A 21,781-nucleotide genomic window follows, 5' to 3' on the forward strand; every position below is an offset into this window, starting at 1 on the left:
ATAAGAGATTTTGCAAAGGTTTCGGGGTACAAATTGAATAAAGACAAGACCGAAGTAAAACTATTGAACAACACTGCAGCAACGAAATCATTAGCGATTCCGGTCTTCTGTGGCATCCTAAATGCTTCAAGTACCTAGGCCTGGATTTTGAAAGATCTTATCTCCACCTTAAAAACTAACAAACTCCCACTACAAGAAAATCTCTACTCTACTTGACGGCTGGTCCCCTACATTTCTGTCCTGGTGGGGCAGTGCTGAGACATTACTTAGCCAGCATGCTCCCTATAACGCTGTCAAATGATTTCTTGAATAAAATCTACAAGCTTTTTCACACGTTCCTGTGGCAAGGCAAAAAATCCAGGATCTCTCCAAACAAGTTACAACTACCCAAAGATAAAGGTGGTCTGGGCCTACCGAAGTACAGAAACTACTAAGTGGCATATCTATGTAAACAAGGTTCCAATTGGCTAACCCCCCAGACAGACTCCACTCCAGTCTGGTTGGACCTAGAAAGGACACTCTCAAATGGTATACCTCTGACTGCGCTCCTAACAATGGACGTCTCCACCTTTCCCCACTCAAAGTACATTATGCTCCACACTAAAAGGGCCCTGTTGCGCCTAGACAAGCTTTCCAAAACCAGAATCAATAAGTCCAAGTTTACTTCCTTGTGGCACAACCAAAGCCTATTGATAGATGGGAGGTCACTGTATTGGGAACACTGGTCTAAAAGTGGAATAAATCTAGTCAAAGACCTCTACCCAATGCCTTTTTCAAGCCTCCAGAAACGTCATGATCTTACACCACTAGATTTTTACAAGTTCTTAAAACTAAAGTCCCTTCTATTGCTACGCTCCATCAAACCCAGCGACCCCTCGATAATCTCCATGATGAGTAAACTAGTGAAAGTAGGACAAATTGTCTCTCAGATATACAAACTTCTTTCTCCCAACCCCCGCAAACTGCACAAGAAGTGTGAGGCAAAATGGGAATCTGAACTTAATTCCTGTAACATCCCATTTGAATGGGAGAAAATTCATTTGACACCATTCACAAACGAAATATCACCCATACTGTCGCAGACAAAGCTAATGTTATTAAATAGGACATATTGGTGACCCGAGAGAATTTTTAAACTTAAACTACGCGATAGTCCCACATGCTGGAATTGTAAATCCCACATTGGTAGCTTTGACCATATGCTCTTTTACTGTCCGAATCTACAATCGTACTGGGATAGGATCTACGAGTACATAAATAAGACCTTTCACCCCCCCCCCCCACCTCCCCCCAGGGACTTCTCCTATATCCTACTAGGAATACTGAATCCTAGGATCAAGGACTTGCAGGATTGCTACCTATTGGACCTTGTGCTCACTCTAGCATGTAAAGTTATCCTGAGTAATTGGAAAAACTCCAGTGTAGTATCTTTTAGAGCGTGGCAGGAATGGCTTTCCTCCCTAAGAGGAGCGGATAACGAATCCCTGCATTCTTCCCCCTGGCGTAAATCCCACAAGAAACTGTGGAAATCCCTTGATGCCTCCAACTCATTCTATGATCCCCCGTGAATACCTCAATTTTTGCCTCAAACTGGTATCTGTACACCCCTTATCTATCGTACCACTGCCAATACTATGTGGATTATGTTCTTCATGCTTGGTAACCTGTTAGACGAATGTGGGCGAGTTCAGCCGTGAAATCATCTCTTGGACCTTAAGTATCTACTATCATTATTATCTTTACACTATTATTACTGTTTTTTACTTTTATTGACTGTATTATTATTTATTATTATTATCATCATCATTACTGTAATTGCTTTCTTTACTCTTGTTTTTCCTTGACCATTTGTTTGATTGTTTTTATAAAACTCAATAATTTGACTAAAAAAAATAATACATATATATATATAAAATCTATCCTGTGGTAGATTTCGGATAACTTAAACTGCTGAGTCTCCCCCATTGCCACCCAGCAGATCCCCCCCCCCAAGTCTAACGGAGCTAAGAGTACTTTGAGTTTGGTGGTACAGGAATTCTGCTGATATATAGAGGTCGTCATACTCCAGTAAATTCTAAATGATCCCCCCCCCCCCCCCATGTCTTTTTTCTGAATTTTTGTCTATTGATCTCAGACATGTTTCTGTTTCCTTGTAGAGCGCTGTTACTTTATTGGGTACTAAACAGCCGAACTCCGCTGTCACTGTGGCTGAGCCTCCATTGAATGAGACGCTTGCAGAACACCAGATGGAGGCTCAAGAAGAACATGGTATGAAACATGGCAGCAGTACCAGTTTCCTCACTATGGCATGAGTGTGTGAGTTTGTGTGTAGGTGCAAGTACAGGATAAGAAACCCTAACTAAAGAATTGGAGTACTTTAAATTTTACTAACCTTCCCAGTGTGGCTCACTGGTTAGAGCAGGCAGACCCTGAAGCAGAGGTCAGACCCGGGACCAGGGTTCAATTTCCGACGCGGCAGGGTCTCGAGCTCAAATGTCCACGGACTCGATAATTCTCGCTTCGGTGCCTGACCTAATCATGGGTTCACACTCTGCAACTCTGGGCATTAAGCTTGCTTAATCTCCACTACGGCCCCCCGCGGCGGGATGCCTGGCTTTCACCTTGGGGATGCCCTGTAGGGGCTATCTCACAGGGAAAAGCCAGGACGGGTTCCCAAGGCAAAGCGCTTAGAGACCCCTGGGTTATAAGCGCTATATAAATCCAAACATACATACATACCTTCACCAGATGGACTATGTCACAGAATCCGAGGTCCTGAACAGGGAAGGATAAGCCATGCATAGGTGTTTGAACTCCACATTTTGTCAGTTTTAGTTCTTTCTTTACTATGAATCACTGTGTGGGTGCAATATCTGGGTATACTTGCAGTCGAGTTGTTGCATTTTGTATCCATCTTTTGCTTTAAGGCAGTGGTTGAAGTGGGCAGGATCTATAAGGAACAACATTCCAAATCTTTTTTTAAATTTTGTTTTAAACGTTCCCATACTTGTTGCCTTGCCCACAAATTTGCTGATCCAACCCCCTTCGCATATCTCATAGTTCCCATACTTTTTTATGCACTTCAACATCTGGCTTTAGGAAGATGTGTTTTTTCTTGGAGGGTAAGGGGTTAAAGTGCCTCTATTAACCAACTAATTTTTCCTGGCCAGAATTGGAACGCAGGTTAGCACACCACGCGATGTGTAGGCAGGGAATATATATATATATTTTTTTAAATTGGAAGTTGGGGGGTTTGGTGGTACTCCTGTAGAGAATAAAAAAGGTAGAGCGGGGCATATCTGCGTAAAATACGTACGACCCAAGAGGAGGTACGATACAGAAGCCAGATTGATATCCAGGTCACAGTCCACCCCTTTTAGAAAATCCAGTATGCTGCTCTTCCAACAAAATGCAGAAGAGCGGCAACTAAAGAAACAAAAATTTAACAAAAAGAATGAAAAGGTTCCTGTGATTGTGCAAGCAGGTAAATGCTGGAGATTTCATTGAGGTAGTTGTCTGCAACTATGCAGAGGTAAAAAGCCCTAGAATGGTCTTTGAGTTTCCTTGTCTTTTTTTACGCATAGATACACCTTACTTCAACACTCCAGACCCCCCAGGATATAGCGGCATGGATTAGCAAATTTAGCGGCACAAATATGGAAATTTAGCGGCATTTTTGCTGCACTTTATTTTACTCCTAATCATTCATTTTCAGCCTGAAATCGCGAAATCCTTGAGGGTCTGTATAGGGAAGTAAGACAATGACTACTGACAGTTGTACTCGTGCTTGATGCTGGCTCTCGGTAACAGCACTGCACATCTAGCTAACCAAGTTACTGTTCAAGCTAAATATAATTTATTTTACGTAGGTTTAAAAGTGAATCCCAGAATTAAAACTTATGTAAATGTACAATTCTACATATGTTTCAACAAGTGTTAAAACAACTACAACCAGGCAAGTAACTTTATTAAATTATTGCCTATGTTGCACACTCATAACAAACTACGAAAGGCGCTAGTCGCCCGCATGGAAGGTAAAACAGGGTTTTTTTGTATTTTTTTTTTTTAAATAGTGACATGGATAATTTAAATAAATGATTTGGGTACTTTCCTCACATATTAAATGTTATGTTACAATTTTGTTGAAGCGCGACAGCTGCCCCAGCAACGGGGCGTCCCGGCGCTGAGAAATCATAGCATAACCTGCTGAGAGGGAGTTGGGAGGCCATAGGCTTAAGGCAATGGGAATAGGTAGGTTTTTATTGCCTTACGAAAAGCAGACAGATTGTCAAGGCAGCGAATGTTCAAGGGAAGGGAATTCCAGAGTTTTGCTCCCAGAAGCCTGAAAGAGCGGCCCCCTACACGGCAGAGTTTCGTGCGGGGGACCACTACCAGATGTTGGCCTAGGGAGCGGAGGTTGCGCTGGGGAATGTAGGGTGTTAGAAGCGGACGGAGGAGTTCAGGGCAATCAGTTTTGAGGATTTTAAAGGCTGTGGTGAGAGCCTTGAATTGGATTCGGGCTTCCACTGGGAGCCAGTGGAGTCTTTGTATGGTGGCTCTAACGGAGCATCTTCTGGGAAGGCCAACTATCGCCCTTGCCGCAGAATTCTGAATTTGTTGAAGCCTGGTTATCTCAGCTTTGTTACCGCCTAACAGTAGGACGCTAGCATAGTCTAACCGGGACAGGATGATGGATTGGACTATGAGCTGACGTGTTTTGTGGTCGAAGAACCCTAGTATGGGATTAAGGCTTCTCAATAGTCCGACACACGTAGCTGCTATCTTTTTGGTGTGGGTTTGATAGCTCAGTAAGGAGTCCAACCAAACTCCCAGGTTTTTTACCAGAGCTTTAGAGGGTGGGGTGGGGCCCAGCAATGGGGGCCACCAATGGTCGCTCCAACACCTGGGGTTTTTACCCAGGATCAGCACCTCTGTTTTCCCTGCGTTCAATTGTAAGCAGTTACCCGTCATCCAATGGGCGACGGCAGCCAGTCAATCAATCAATCAATCAAGGACATTTATAGAGCGCACTACTCACCCAGAGGGTCTCAAGGCGCTAGGGGGGGGGGGGGTGCTGCTACTGCTCGAACAGCCAGGTCTTGAGCTTCTTCCTGAAGGAGAGGTGGTCCTGGGTCAGGCGGAGGTGGGTCGGAAGGGAGTTCCAGGTCTTGGCGCCAAGGTAGGAGAAGGACCTTCCTCCTGTTGTCGCTCTTCGGATGCGGGGGACGGCGGCGAGGGCGTGGTTGGTCGATCGGAGGTGGCGTTTGGGAGCGTAGAAGTTGAGGCGGCTGTTGAGGTATCCTGGGCCTTGGTTGAGTAGGGCTTTGTGTGCGTGGGTGAGGAGCCGGAAGGTGATTCTTTTGTTGATTGGGAGCCAGTGCAGGTCTCTCAGGTGTCTGGAGATGTGGCTTCGTCTGGGGACGTCGAGGATGAGTCTCGCCGAGGCGTTCTGGATACGCTGGAGTCTCTTCTGGAGCTTGGCGGTGGTTCCGGCGTAGGGGGCGTTGCCGTAGTCCAGACGGCTGGTGACCAGTGCCTGGGTGACCGTCTTCCTGGTTTCGGTGGGGATCCACCGGAAGATCTTACATAGCATGCGCAGGATGTTGAAACAGGACGAGGAGACGGCGTTGACTTGTCTGGTCATGGAGAGGGAGGAGTCCAGGATGAAGCCCAGGTTGCGTGCGTGGTCTGTCCGTTTGGGTGCGGTGCCCAGGGCGGGGGGCCACCAGGAGTCGTCCCAGGCGGAGGGCGAGGAGCCCAGGATGAGGACTTCCGTCTTGTCTGAGTTCAGTTTCAGGCGGCTGGTTGTCATCCACTCGGCTACGTCTTTCATCCCTTCGTGAAGGTTGGCTCTGGCGGTGGCGGGGTCGTTGGTGAGGGAGAGAATCAGCTTGGTGTCGTCGGCGTAGGAGATGATGTTGAGGTTGTGTTGGCGTGCGATGGCCGCGAGGGGGCTCATGTAGACGTTGAAGAGGGTGGGGCTCAGCGAGGATCCTTGAGGGACGCCGCAGATGACTCCGGTGGCCTCTGACTTGTACGGTGGTAGGCGGACTCTCTGTGTTCTTCCGTCGAGGAAGGAGATGATCCATTCCAGTGCCTTCTCGTGGATTCCGACGTTGCTGAGGCGCTGCCCTAGGGTGCGGTGGCAGACAGTGTCGAAAGCTGCGGAGAGGTCTAGGAGGATGAGGGCCGCTGTTTCTCCGTTGTCCATCAGGGCTTGGATGTCATCGGTGGCAGCGATGAGGGCGGTCTCGGTGCTGTGGTTGGCTCGGAAGCCAGACTGTGAGGGGTCGAGGGATCCATTCGTCTCGAGGAAGGTGGCCAGCTGTTTGTTGACGATCTTCTCGATGACTTTGGCTGGAAACGGGAGGAGCGAGATGGGGCGGTAATTCTTGAGTTCGGTGGGGTCCGCTGTAGGTTTGAGTAGGGCGCGGAGTTCGGCGTGCTTCCAGCTCTCCGGGAAGGTGGCGGTGTCGAATGAGGTGTTGATGATGTCCCGCAGGTGGGGTGCGATGACAGCGTCGGCCTTGTTGAAGACGTGGTGAGGGCAGGGGTCGGTTGGAGATCCGGAGTGGATGGAGTTCATCATGCGGACGGTGTCTTCGGTGCTGATCGGCGTCCAGGCGCGGAGGGTGGTGGTGGGGGGCGGTGGTTCAGTCGTGGCGTGCGTCGGTTGAGTGCTGAAGCTGTTGTGTATGTCCGCGATCTTGTTGTAGAAGTAGGAGGCGAGGGAATTGCAGAGGTCTTGCGAAGGGGTGATGTCGTTGTTTCCGGCGTTGGGGTTGGAGAGCTCTTTCACGATGTTGAATCCCTGTCCATCCCTGAATCTCGCGGAGGAAGTTGAGGGGGCCTCGGTAAGGGTAATAACCAGCTGTGTGTCGTCGGCGTACGACACCAGCGTGAGGTCCCATTCTCTGGCCACCGCCGCGAGAGGCTGCACGTACAGGTTAAAAAGGGATGGACTGAGAGCCGAACCCTGCGGAACTCCTTGGCCGATAGTGTGATCGGGAGGTGAACGGGGGTGCTGAGACACGGAAGTATCTGTTCGTCAGGAATGAGCGGAACCATTCGAGGGCCAGATCACTGATCCCTATGTTCTCCAAGCGACTCAGTAGGATATTATGGGAAACCGTGTCCAAAGCTGCGCTGAGATCGAGTAGTATCAGCGCAGCATTTTGACCGGCATCTAGTACCCTTCGGAGATGTTCCGTGGTGGATAGAAGGGCGGACTCCGTACTATGCCCTGACCTGAACCCGTGTTGGGAAGGGTCCAAGATGTTGTTTTGGGCCATGTGGTCTGATAGTACGGTGTTAACATGGGCTTCTGCTAGTTTGGACACCCAAGGGAGCAGTGAGATGGGCCTATAGTTCTCCGGCTTTGTGGGGTCCAGGGTCGGTTTTTTGATGATTGGGGTGACCCATGCTTGTTTCCAGCATGTGGGGACGGTTGCCGAGGAGAGGGAGAGGTTAAGGAGAGTGGCCAAGGATGGAAGAAAGAAGTCTAGAGCCTCTAGAAATTGAGCCGGTCTCATGGCATCTGAAGGGGCACCGGATTTCACCTTTCTGCAGAGTTTAGCTAGATCCTCGTGGGAGATTGCAGGTAGACAGGTAAGTCTGGTGCCTATAAAAGAGGAGTTGGAGGAACTAGTGAAGTCAGAGGGATTCTGTGAGAAGGTGTTATAGATTTTCCTCACCTTTTCAATAAAGAAGGTGGCGAGGTCCTCGCACTGCTGAGTGGAAGAGATACCCGGGGCAGGATTGCCACAGTTTTGCAGCTTTTGAACCAATTTAAAAATGGTTTTCGTAGGATTGGAGCTGGAGTCGATTTCCTTAGCATAGAAGGATGTGCGGGCCGCGCGAATAGCTTTATGATATGATTTAAGTTTGGACAGGTAGTGGGCTTTGTCCTCGTCCTTGTAGTCCTTTCTCCAGTTCCGTTCAGCTACTTTGCATTCCTTTCTAAGAAGTTTCAGATTTTCATCATACCATGGATTGGAGGGGGTGCTACGTCGTTTAGTCCATTTGGCAGGTATGAAGGCGTCAAGTCCTTTAATGATCCAGTCCTGAAAGGAAGCATAAGACATATTGATGTCATTAGTGGTTACGGAGTTATATTCTCCTAAGATAACGGAGAGATCCTTATTTTGGAGTTTATGCCAGGGCCGTTTGAAACAGGATGGAGGCGAATTCTTGTTGGATTGGATATCGGCCGATATCACAAATTTGACGAGAAAGTGGTCAGTCCAACCCATAGGTTTGGGTGGATCGGCTCTGGCTTCCAGGATATTGGAGAAAACAGGGTCGAGTAGATGACCAGCAGAGTGTGTCGAGGACTGTATAAGAGGGATCAGTTGTAGGGCTGTTAGATCCGCCAGGAGGTTACTGATGGTAGGATCCGAAGTGGAATCAGAGTGGAAATTTAGGTCCCCCAAAATGGTAAAGTTGGCGGAGCTAATAACCAGGGCGTGGGCTACCTCTAGGAGTTCCTCCGTAAATTTAGAGGTGGGCCCCGGGGGTCGATAAATGAAAAGGCCTGAGAGGGAGAAATGAGGGCTAGTGATGATTTTGAAGCGGGCGCACTCACATCCCGTGATGTCTTCCTTCAAAAAGGAGCACGAGTATAGCGTTCTGTCGATAACAGCAATGCCGCCTCCCCTATAGACTCTATTAATGGATATCATAGAGAATCCAGCGTAAGGTTTGGAATGCTGGTTAGCTCATCCTTGAGCCAGGTTTCGCACAGGAACAGTATGTCTGGATTCTCATCGGTCAATAGAGTATTGACCTCAGGGTGGTGCTTTACCAGGGACCTGACGTTAAGCTGAAGAACCGTGAGTGGAGTAAATTTTCTCATGCTGGCTTTGTGTCGCGATAGGCTCGGTTTAGGTATAACTAAGTTACAGGATTTACAATATAGATCTGTCTGACCAATGCAGCCCACTAGCTTATCACAGCGTTGGCCCGGGTTAAGTGCAATGAGATAGTCTTTATCGTAGTGGAATGCCGTCCGTGTAATTTGTGCAGGGGGACCGGCGAGAGGCGATGATTTGGCGAAGACGGGCTTGCCTGAGGCGCGCCTTCGGCGCACAAACCGCGCGCCCGCTGCGCCCGTCCGCTGCGCGTCTGGTGAATGCACATGACTATCAGGGAGAGAGAGATGGGCGGGGGGGGGCGTGGCCTCGAGTGGGCGTGGCCTCGTCGCACGCCGTCAATGGCGGCAAGCTATTTTTCAAATTTTACGCTACCGCAGCAGCGTTAGCTCCGCTGCGCGGTCGAGTCAAGGGTGAAGTCCTGAAAGGTGCCAGGGATTTAGGTAAGTGCAACAGTTAAACACAGTATTTTGTGACATACAATGATTAAAAAAGAGCACACACGAACTCCCGGCTTCCGCCTCAGGAGGAAATATGATTCTAGGTACGAGACGCTCTCAATCAGCGTTTTATACTCGTGGGCGGGGGGCGAGGCCTCGAGTGGGCGTGGCCTCGTCGCACGCGGTCAATGGCTGCAAGCTATTTTTCAAATTTTACGCTACCGCAGCAGTGTTAGCTCCGCTGCGCGGTCGAGTCAAGGGTGAATATCCTGGTTCTTTTGGACAATTTTGCTATCATATTCTATCCTTTACAAGCATGCATTTCACAGCTCAGCTGGTGACTCCCTTGCAATATCACTTAACCCCTTCGACGCTCATGACGAGCTGAGCTCGTCATGAGGTACACTTCTCGTACACTCATGATGAGCAGAGCTCGTCATGAACTGCAGGTTTTTGCGAACTGCAGCGCGGAAATCTGCACCACACGCATGGTGTTAGAGAATAAATATGTCTCTTCAGGAAGCTTCAAGGAATTCCATCAATTAAAGCCAGAACTGGCTTCTAGACACCCTTTACAACTGCAGATTGACCAGTTGTCCACTTTTACATTTCTTTCAATTTAGTTGGCACCTTGGCAAGAAGGCGTGTCTAGTTGTCTGCCCCTCCCTCGAGGTCACAGCCAGGAGACTCCTGCCTTACACAGCAGATGAAGCATTTCAAATCTCGGATTTAACGTCCCGGCATGGCTGTCTTTTCACAAAATGTAGGGGAACTGTTTTCCAAAAATTCAAAAAGTATGGGCACGTTGTGTCCCTCGGATCCCCCCACTTCGACCACTGACCATAGCACTGTCTGGTGCTGGCTCGTCATGGTAATGCTCTCACCCATGACTCCAGCTGTTTGTCCAACATCCCAACATGCTATTGGAAGACCTTTGCTGCCTCCTGCCTCACCTAAGCCTCTAACTGCATACAAAATGCCTGTCATAGACTGGTTTCTCGGCCCGGGGAGGAGGCAAAATCACCTCACCCTGCTTGGCAGTGTCACGGCTGTTAGCCCATCCCTTGCTGAGGCCCAGAGATTGCCATCTGTCCCTGGAAGGACCAGGCCTGATACTGTTCCGTGAGAAAGGAATGTTTTTTCGAATTTTATCAACTGTAATGAGAACACGTTTAGTTCAGAGGGAAGTGTGGCTGCAACAGACATAACTCTGTAAGCATTTTGCAGAGACCTTAAAAACTCATTGCCCAATCAAACAATCTTTATTCAGTTGAATCAGTCTTAAACAATAAAAACTAAGTCAAAAATTCTTAAAACGCTGGTTAAAAATACAGCAAAAATTCACAGCATTTTCACAAAACTGCCGTTTTGGCGTGCACTTTTGAAACAATCGCTGCATTTTTACAAAAGTGCCATTTCGCGGCAAACTGATTGTACTCTAAATGTTAGTCTCGTTTGGTGTTCTTAAATGGGTTCAGCAGGACTACATCAAAAATCGCCTTTGTTTTAACAATAGAATAAACAGTAGTTTATTTAGCTACGTACTGAACAATGCTTGTGTGCATTAAAATCACTACATATCTTTGATTCTTTGTTTGCTATTTGAGGCAAAATGTTTTACCAAATAGATAAGAAGTTATTTAGTGCTGGGGTATTTCAGGATGTATTTTTATTTTTTAACCGATCTTCCTGTTCCATGATTTGTTTTCTGCTCACCAAAAATATTTTAAAAACAAAAATTCGTTTTTATTATGTAGCGTTTTGAAGTAACTAGGTTAAATCTAAGACCCAGCATGGGGTTGCTTTTCGTGTAAATGGCTTTATTTTGCCATCCTGTTTATTTAGCAGATGTGTAAATTGGGATTTCAGGACACCGTTTTGTGTGTTTTGGTGTGGTTGCATGCTCAAATTCAAAATGTTCTGAATTTAGCTTGAACTATTTAACTATAAAGCTTGAAATTGGGAGTGTGTTCCTCATTATCCAAATACTTATAAAAGGGTTAACACTGTAAAAATTGTAACAATTAAAAGTTGTAAAATATTTATCAGTAGTCTGCCCTGCATAGCAGTGCACTTTTCATCCAACGATTGTAAACAAGGAAACGGTTTGCAGATGTAATCTTTCTGCGAAAATGAATGGTCCTTCCCTTCCATGCTGATGACGGGCTCAGCTCGTCATCAGCGTTACCTACCGTGTGCTGATGACGAGCTGAGCTCGTCATGTAACGCGGTAATCTGAAAAATGCCGCATACCACGGGAAAAACGGCCGCACGCATGCGGTTAAGAAATTGATCGAATCAGCCCTGTTTTGTCTTCCGACAATGTTACTGTTTAATGTTAATACGATAAGCATAGAATACTTTCATGTGGTTATTTAAGCCCTTTATCCTGTCACCAAACTCGAACTGCTAATTCCTGTGCATTGTACATTTGACCAACCTGTTTTGAAAATGGAATCATGGCTCGGAGTCAGTTCTCACTCCCGTCCACTGCCTTGAACATTCGCAGTCCTGGTGAGGTTGAATGCTTTCGATAATCCACAATGGTGACTTGCTGCCTCTCCAGTAGTATGCTCGGGAACAGAAGATCTATAAACCAGACATTTTTCTCCTCCGCCCCCACACAATAAAAAAATATTTATATGGGGAACGTTCATCTTTTTTTAGGTCGAGCATTCGAGATCTCTTGTATATAATTATGTATATGTACTTTGTGGGCTCTGGAGGTCAGCCCTAGGACTGGTCTGCTTCTACTTAGGGACTTTTTTTTTTCTGTTCAACTGCCTCTCTTGATCGAAAACTACCAGTAGAGGTCAGTAAAATACCAGAATTGCTTTCTGCTGAGGGACTTTTATTTTTCTTGCAACAGCCTCTATTTAACTTTCTTGATAGAAAACGACCAGCAGAGGTCAGTAAAATACCAGACTCACTTTAACAGTCTCTAGATTCCAGTCCATATAAATTGTCTTCCACGAGCACCCGTACACTATTTTTTCAAATCATGCATTTTCGGTGATATGACCACTGAAGGCCCTGATTTTATATTAAAAACATAGCTTTGGACTATACCATTTCCCGCTGAAAGGCAATATTTCTCTCCCCGTGTTTCAATACCTGGTGTGTCACGCAGTTTGGTGCTTACTTTCCCTCCATGTTAAAGAACAGTAGATGTTTCATCTCTCAGGCTAATGTGCTGCATAGCTAAATACATATAAGGTCCCAAAGGCGTGACCGATGGCATTGCAAATGCTTTCTTTAGGAGAGTATGACCAGAGTAGGAAACGTGATGAAAGAGCGATATTCTTTCAAACCAAACACGTACATTGTTGATAAGGAATAGAGGAGTCTCTAGAATAGATCTTCTCCTGTCCCAGAATCTGTCTCTGAAGACTGACACAACCCCTTCCTGAATGTCCTCTCTGCTCTTTAACTTGCTGGCTAAGTATGTATCCTATAAATCCCAAAGTACGCAATACTCAGGAGGTTGTCTGATAATGGCTGTACTCCAGACAATCGTTGCATGTCATTTCTAGTAGCACAGCAATTGCTGCGTTTCGCACAACCAGAACGTGCCTTGTTTGGGAATGGTGGTCTGCGTTATGGGGATTGATTAGATTGTTGACTTAGTGAATCTTTTAGAAGGATAAGAAAATACAGGAATCTGGAAATGTATTGTGGGTTACCTAGTGAGATGCCAAGAATGCTGAGATAACAAGAATGCTGGAAATACATTTGTTGGCTCAATCTGTAGCATCAAACACACAATGGGTGATAAGCGGCATGCTTGTAAACAGTCTAAGCCACTGGCAATCACTCTGGGTAGCATTCCAACCCATTTATTTTCATCCCCTGTACCCTTCTAGACAGAACCCAGCCTATACACATTCGTACTGACACTGCTGTTCCTGGGACAGTCCACCTGAAACTGTCGAGTAAGGCACCCTCCCGAAGGGAACATAATCATAGGTCTCATTAGCAAGCTGTAGCTTGGATCCCATGGCACAGTGAGCAGAGATTCCATGCCTGGCCAATTGGAGCATTAAATCAAGCACCCACATGGTGATGAGGATTCTTTGCAAGGAGTCTAAACCACTAGCAGTTGCTCTAGGTAGCATTCCAACCACTGTATGCTTCTGGACAGAGACCTGCATCATCCAAATAAGCACTCCCTCTGCTCATGGCAACAGTCTATCCACCGGAATGTAGCCTTGCTTGAACCCCAGTGGCTGAGATTAATTCAAGTATTCCATCCATCACTTGTTTTTTTTTTGCCGCTCACACCCCAAGTGCAACAGGTGTGGCCAAATATGGGCTCCTTGCTCACTTTTCCACAGGACTCAAACGTCCGCCCCAAACTGGTCTGGAAGTGCTTGTGTATTTTTTCTATAGTGGTATGGGGATGAAAAATAGATTGTGATTCGGACATAACGAACGCCATTGTCTGAGATTGATTCAAGCATTCCATCCATCACAGTGTCTGTTTAATTTGTAGTGTTGGTGAAAGGAAAGGCTGTGTTTGGGCTGTGTGGGTGTCAATTTGCCCTTTTCATCAGAGATGGGTAGACACCACCTTTCTCAGTCCCCAAAACAAGGATGCAGATTTTTGGTGGTATGTACTATTTCTGGGATATGAAACCGCCTTTGTGGACATAGAAAATAGTGGTTATGTTACAGCTTAGGAACACAGGCCAATGTAGGCTGGTGGTGGTTTACAGTCTTGTCCCTTCCACAACTGTGATTGTGATCCACAAAAGTGTTGATAGTCACAGATTATCTGATTTGCTGTCCAATAGCCTGTCAGACTGGCCTGAATGCAGACTCATTGGACAAAAAAAAGTCCTAATGGCTGAAACAGCTTGTTTGAGCCATACAGACTAGTCCACTTTGAACCAAACATGATTGATGCCTTCCTGAACTGATTCAGATCATAGAATTCACAGGCATAAAGCGCTTCAGATTTCTGCCTAGACTGGTCTGGAATTACGGTTTCAGAATTCTTTTGTAGGAGCACTTAAATTCTGTTTTCCAGGTGAAAGATGATAGGAGCATATGAGGGTAATAAGGATATTTAAAACCATCAATCAGCTGCCTGCAACAACAGTTAAAACCCTGCTAACTTTCCAGAGATTGGAAATTGTTTCCATGACTGGATCTGTTGCTCAACAAGCAAGACTGCAACACATTATGCCACTGCTTCCCCCATTGCGCTTGACTCTCCGCCCATGAAAATGTTCCCCATTTGGTGCTCTACTTTGTTTAAGCTTCCTCTGCCATAAGGGCATCCACAGGTGCCCGGGGAACCAAATATTTCATAAGGTCCTCTACAATAATTCCATTAAATGACCAATTGCATCCATAAGCCAGCCAGTGCCTTAGAGTGCCTGCAGGTTGCTGCTGCTATGTTTAAGCCCGCCTCGGAAGGAGGTACTTGTGAGCCACCTCAAAGCCCAGGGTCCACTTCCGGCCTCTCAACAAAGTGAAAGCGATGAGGGAGGTGCTTGGACCAATGATGAGATGCTGTGAGTCTCTCCTGTGCTGAGTCTGCACTGACTGACACCACATAGAGGTAAATTGTTAATAGGGGGGGTTTTACCCAGTAGAAGGTACGGGGACCTGGGTAGTTAAATCAGTAAAGAGAAGGGGTCCCAGTAGCCATGGAACATAAAACCACACAAATGAAAAATAATCAAGAACACATAAATTGAAACCACATTGTTTACTTCACAATGGGAATGCTTATCGAATATGCAAGGATAAATACACACAATAATAGAACACTCGTTTCGGTGGTGCCCCAAGGAGGGAGAAGGGATGGGACGGTGTAGTGAAGGTGAGGAATTGGTGAGGAAAGAAGTGGCGATTCAATAGTGACAGTAAAATCAGCAATTGTCAATCGTTTGACAGAGTTACACACTATGTACAGAAAAAAATAAGACACAAAATGTTCATAAGAAAGTTCGAGAAAGTCATCCTCCAGGTTATCCAATAAATGTAGACAGTGGGGAATGGAGATGACACACGGAAATGGATATCGACGTTTCGACCCTCAGGAATGCAGATATCAATAGTTATCTTGCTGGGGGGTCTTCATCAGGACTGGGGGACACATAACCTAGTAAATGTATAGAAATATATATACATTATGAATACGGGATAGAACTCCCTGTATATAGTTCAAACAAAGTAGCACATTACACTAGGGTTTGGATGCAGTAAATGAATTAAAATCCCATACATTAGGTTGGGACACAATAATTACTAACAATCGCGTCATATTGGGGTGTCAGTTTCAATTTACACTGATCATGAGCACGTGGCAAAAAGCTGGATCCAACATGGTGGAGGGGAGCAAGGTGGCACTAGGATGGTGGGTGCCGGCAGGGTTCTGGTAAATAAAGTGCCAGATCAAGAAAAAACCAAAAAGAACTATGGGGACTACATGAGACTGTACATACATACCGGACCTACAAAGTAGAAGTGGGACTAGGAAGGACTTACCACAGTAGTGGTGTCTGAAGGACCGAATCAATTGCGCAGAGAGACAACCTGGATGATCTGTGGAATAAATCCAAAGTTGAAATGCGTACCTTAACGCTTGCAGGGCAAAAATGGGTGGAGGTGGTTGGAGAAACTCACCGTTATATGCACCAAACGTGGTGAGGTGGTGCCGGATAGGGCATAGAGTTGAGGATGTCTTCAAGGTACACTTCTATCTAAAAATGAGGTAGAGGTGTGTAAGGGACCCTAGCGCGAACGACGTCAGCACCGTGAAAGGGGCAGAGGAAAAGGACTTACCCCGCTATCGTGAAACAGACGAATCCGACAAGGATAATTGAATAAGGCAGTCAGGTAGCTCAACAGTGGCTGTCTAGTGGGGAAAACATAGATTGCATAAGGAATTGCTGGTATATGTCGTGTGGAAACACAGACATGTGAAAACCAGTTACAGTATAGCCCAACTCGCGCACTGCTTACCGGACTGGGAATTAATCCGTCTACGATCGCAATGTGGAGTCTCAAAGGCGGTGCAGAGTACCGGGGTCAGTCCGGTAGGGAAGCTCGCACCAGGCGGTCTCCTGTGAAAAACATGGAGTATGTTGTCAGATGGCGGTATATGGCGGTTAAGTGCACAAACACCTGAAAACCTGCTGCAGTACGGCATATCAGGACGCCGGCTGCTTGCTTACCGGTCTAGGAAAGAATCCGTCTAAGATCGCGGGCTCGCGTCTGAAGGCGGCGCGGGTTTCCGGGAATCTTAAAATCACTGTGGCAACCTGGTCACGAGGTCTGGTCACATGGTCTGGGCGTAAGCAACCTGCATGTCGTTACTAAGCGACATGTAAACAAAGGATATAGTAGACATCCTTCGTGGTAGCTAGCGAGGCAGAATAGTGACATTGACACAAAATGTCGGTGCAGGCAGAAGGCAAAGACATGGATCCTGCACAGGGGAGTAATGGGCACAGATCGTATTAGGCAACAGGAAAGCCGCGTATTGAGCGGACAGATGATTCAAAGGAAATAGACAGACCAAATCCCGAGGGATGCAGGGCGGAGGTCCGTGCTAATAGGAATAAAAATAATTGTAAATAAAAATATAAAAAATTATAAATATATAAAGAGGGGTTCAGCATGTAAATCGGGCAGATCGGTACACCCAGGGAAAAAGTATAATGGTTAACTCCACAATATGAAATGCACACAATAGATGGAACAATAAAAGTCATAGTGAGGATGTTAAAAACTGCTAATACACTAAAATAGCATAGATACAGTTGGCGTACCACACACAAGCGGGTAAAGGCCATGAATGATTACAATAAGCTAATACTGGCGCATACAGAATAGTGGCGTACCTCGCACATGCGGGTAAAGGCCAGTGTGAATCGGACCAGGAGAAACATTAAGTCAGACATGCCAATTGCGAAAAAGAACTGTCTTGTTCATTGAGCCCTGATTCAATGGAGTCAAAAGTCAGCATCCATCTAAGTTCACGGGTGTTTAGGATGTCTGCAATGTTCCCACCCCGGGGTCCCAGTATGGCTCGTTCAATTATCACCCATTTCATGCATTCAGGAGAGTGACCTGCTGATGAGAAATGGTCGACCATGGGGGCACCAGGGACTTGGCAGCGAATTCTGCTCATGTGCTGGAGTATCCTGCTCTTAGCTTTCTGCTGAGTCTGACCAATATATAACAAATTGCACGGACATAGGATGGCGTAGATGACATTGACCGTGTTACAATTTGTGTGACTCTTGAGTGGGATCTTGTGATGGCGATATGTGAATTCTTTGGTCTGTATTGTACTGTCACAAGCTTTGCATCACCCACATCGAAAGTGTCCCAGGATAGGAGGTAGGTTCCACATGGTGTTAATGGTGGGGGCCTCAGGGGTCCTAAGGAGAGAACGGACCACATGATCTTTGACACTACGTGCTTTTTTGAAAGCGTGTAGTGGTAGTTCTGTTTGCTGGATGTCATCCGATATCAATTTCCAATGGTTGTTGATGATGCGTTTTATTCTGTTGCTCTGGGTGTTAAACGTGGTAACGCACACAAGTCTCTGTTCTGTCTGATCATTGTCGGTTTTAGGAATCAGTAACTCCTCACGAGGGTAGAACCAGGCTCTTTTAATCTTCACTACACCGTCCCATCCCTTCTCCCTCCTTGGGGCACCACCGAAACGAGTGTTCTATTATTGTGTGTATTTATCCTTGCATATTCGATAAGCATTCCCATTGTGAAGTAAACAATGTGGTTTCAATTTATATGTTCTTGATTATTTTTCATTTGTGTGGTTTTATGTTCCATGGCTACTGGGACCCCTTCTCTTTACTGATTTAACTACCCAGGTCCCCGTACCTTCTACTGGGTAAAACCCCCCCTATTAACAATTTACTTCGAGCAGAAGCTTTTCTGCGAGGTTTCTTTTCATGTTCAATTCATTTGAGCTTAGCACATTATGGCCGAATTGCTTTCCTACTCTGAGGAATATATAGACAAGCTACTTGAAGATCAGAACAATTTGTTCATCTCTTCCGATATTCCCACGATCGATTTCACACTGAAGGACAAGATCTCCAGACTTGAGCGTTTGGAGAAGAAGCTGATCCGGACTCGGTGGCATGGTCACCTGCTTACCAGGTATCTCAAGGAAAACGTCATCCAGATTGGTCTGCAAATCAAGATTGAGCCAGCTATCTTCGTGGAGGTACCCAAATTCAGGGAGGGTTTCAGTCACGTGGCCAATAACTGCAGCCGTCACTGGATGGTCCTCGGCGTTGAAACTGCCGCGGACCAAGTCAAACTAATCACTGCTGAAATTAACACTTTAAAAGCTGAAATTACCGCTGATCCTAACTTTGAAAGTGCAAAAGAGACTATCAGCAACCTACACACCTCACTCCACGATTTTGACTTAACAACTCAGAACCGCAAACTGGAGAAACTTGCACGGGACATTAGATTGTACGACAAAAAGAAAACATATCCGTATCTCCAAGAGGATCATTTCAAGCAAGACAACCAAGGAAGATTCCTTAACCGCGGCCGAGGATCGTCCAGAGGCAGACGGAACTACTACACCTTTTCCGACTCCTCTTACAGCTCGGAAGGCGAACAAGACCAATCCGGCCCTAGCTATCAACAAAATTATTCGGACCCTGGTTACCACCAGCAATACCAGTCCACCCCTTTTTTAGGGCAACGCCAGGGCACATGGCGCCCACCTCGAGGCAGAGGCCATTTCTGGCCGCGCGGCCAACAACGTGGATCTCACCAGAACACCAATACCTGGAATGGTGGTCGTGGCCAACAGCAACAAAAACAAGTACATTTCCAGTCGGAGCCTCAGCACGGGGAACGTGTCACCCGCAACAAGACCTACAGATGGTAGCCAACATCAATACATCAGAGGTACCAACCCACCCTCGACTATGTCTTCTGGGAGGAGCTCCTCCAGACACAGCCAGCCCTGTTGTCAATATATCGAAGGAAACTCTAAATGACGATGAAATCAAAATATTGGAAAAAGGTCTTTCCTATGTCCCTACTAGCCACCCTGATTCTTTTGCGATTCGCACTGAATTATTTAAATTCTTTTGCAAAATCAGATTGAAATATTTCTTCAGAAACTCTGAACCCAGTGTACAATCATCTGTTACTGGCCTTAGACCTCCCTCTACCTTTGTTCCTTTCAGCACTGCTATGTCACACAAGATATTGGCATATGAATCAGTCGTACTACGGGATGTTCTACAACTTCTAGGAACCAAAATCTACACCAGATTTAACACCAGTAAAGAAGAGAAATTGGCCCTACAATCACTATCTAAGAACACCAAATTTGTCATCAAACCTGCCGATAAGGGTGGTGCCATTGTGGTACAGGATACCAGCTCTTATGAACTAGAGATTCTGCGCCAACTGAATGACGGCACCAGTTACCATCTTTTACGAGCAGACCCCTCCCAGGCAATTGCACGTGAAATTCTTGAAATCACTACAGCTGGCTTAGACCAAGGATTCCTATCCGAACATGAGTTCAAGTTTCTGAATAAACCACACCCACGGCTGGCAACCATCTATACTCTACCCAAGATACATAAATCAATGGTTGATCCCCCTGGTAGACCTATAGTATCTGGTTGTGGCTCGATCCTGGAGCCTCTGGGACAATACATCGACTTTTTTCTGAAGCCCATTGCAGAGGCCACTCCGGCCTATCTCCGTGATACTATGCACACTATAAACATCGTAGAACGACTACCCTTTGATGTGAACCAACAACTCTTAGCTACCTGCGACGTCGTGTCATTGTACACATGTATCCCCCAACAGGAAGCCTTAATGGTTATTGCTCGCTGCCTACATCAACGACCTTCCCCGGTCCAAGTACCTACGGAGTTTATAGTGGCTCTGCTACGTATAGCAATGACTAAGAACTTTTTCATCTTCAAGGACAAATTTTATATGCAGACATCGGGAGTAGCCATGGGAGCGCCTTTTGCCCCGGACGTAGCCATTCTATACATGGCCGCCTTCGAACAGGACACGGTACTTAATTCCATCAATCCATTCAGAGACCATCTCGGTCTCTGGATGAGATATATTGACGATGTCCTATTGATCTGGCAAGGCAATTTGGAACAACTGATGGGGTTTTTTGAATGGCTGAATGCTCAATCCGAATTCTTAAAATTCACCATCCAATCTGACAACCACCAAATCAATTTTTTGGATCTCACTATTTGAGAACGCAGGTCACTTACTGACCAGACTTTACCGTAAACCTGCCGAAAGAAATTCCCTTCTAAATTACGGCAGTCACCACCCTCGAGCACTGCGCGATAACCTGCCATTCGGGCAATTTCTACGCCTCCGTCGAAATTGCTCCACCAAAGAACATTATTTTACCGAATCAGAAGATCTTAAGCAGAGACTCCTTAGCAGAGGCTACCCTAAACAGTTGGTCAAGAGGGCGAGTAAAAGAGCCTGGTTCTACCCTCGTGAGGAGTTACTGATTCCTAAAACCGACAATGATCAGACAGAACAGAGACTTGTGTGCGTTACCACGTTTAACACCCAGAGCAACAGAATAAAACGCATCATCAACAACCATTGGAAATTGATATCGGATGACATCCAGCAAACAGAACTACCACTACACGCTTTCAAAAAAGCACGTAGTGTCAAAGATCATGTGGTCCGTTCTCTCCTTAGGACCCCTGAGGCCCCCACCATTAACACCATGTGGAACCTACCTCCTATCCTGGGACACTTTCGATGTGGGTGCTGCAAAGCTTGTGACAGTACAATACAGACCAAAGAATTCACATATCGCCATCACAAGATCCCACTCAAGAGTCACACAAATTGTAACACGGTCAATGTCATCTACGCCATCCTATGTCCGTGCAATTTGTTATATATTGGTCAGACTCAGCAGAAAGCTAAGAGCAGGATACTCCAGCACATGAGCAGAATTCGCTGCCAAGTCCCTGGTGCCCCCATGGTCGACCATTTCTCATCAGCAGGTCACTCTCCTGAATGCATGAAATGGGTGATAATTGAACGAGCCATACTGGGACCCCGGGGTGGGAACATTGCAGACATCCTAAACACCCGTGAACTTAGATGGATGCTGACTTTTGACTCCATTGAATCAGGGCTCAATGAACAAGACAGTTCTTTTTCGCAATTGGCATGTCTGACTTAATGTTTCTCCTGGTCCGATTCACACTGGCCTTTACCCGCATGTGCGAGGTACGCCACTATTCTGTATGCGCCAGTATTAGCTTATTGTAATCATTCATGGCCTTTACCCGCTTGTGTGTGGTACGCCAACTGTATCTATGCTATTTTAGTGTATTAGCAGTTTTTAACATCCTCACTATGACTTTTATTGTTCCATCTATTGTGTGCATTTCATATTGTGGAGTTAACCATTATACTTTTTCCCTGGGTGTA

At 46.2% G+C, this 21,781-nt stretch overlaps 1 protein-coding gene across 1 annotated transcript in view; it reads left to right on the forward strand.

The window, feature by feature from the left end:
* LOC144790684 (uncharacterized) overlaps positions 1-21,781 on the forward strand; it is a 308,552-nt gene that overhangs the window by 271,842 nt on the left and 14,929 nt on the right. Inside the window, exon 9 of the mRNA XM_078665408.1 lies at positions 2,157-2,268. Within this exon, the coding sequence (XP_078521534.1) occupies positions 2,157-2,268 (112 nt within the window). The remainder of the gene's footprint in view (positions 1-2,156; positions 2,269-21,781) is intronic.

Source organism: Lissotriton helveticus, chromosome 11 (genome assembly GCF_964261635.1).
Source record: "Lissotriton helveticus chromosome 11, aLisHel1.1, whole genome shotgun sequence".
Lineage (NCBI taxonomy): Eukaryota > Metazoa > Chordata > Amphibia > Caudata > Salamandridae > Lissotriton > Lissotriton helveticus.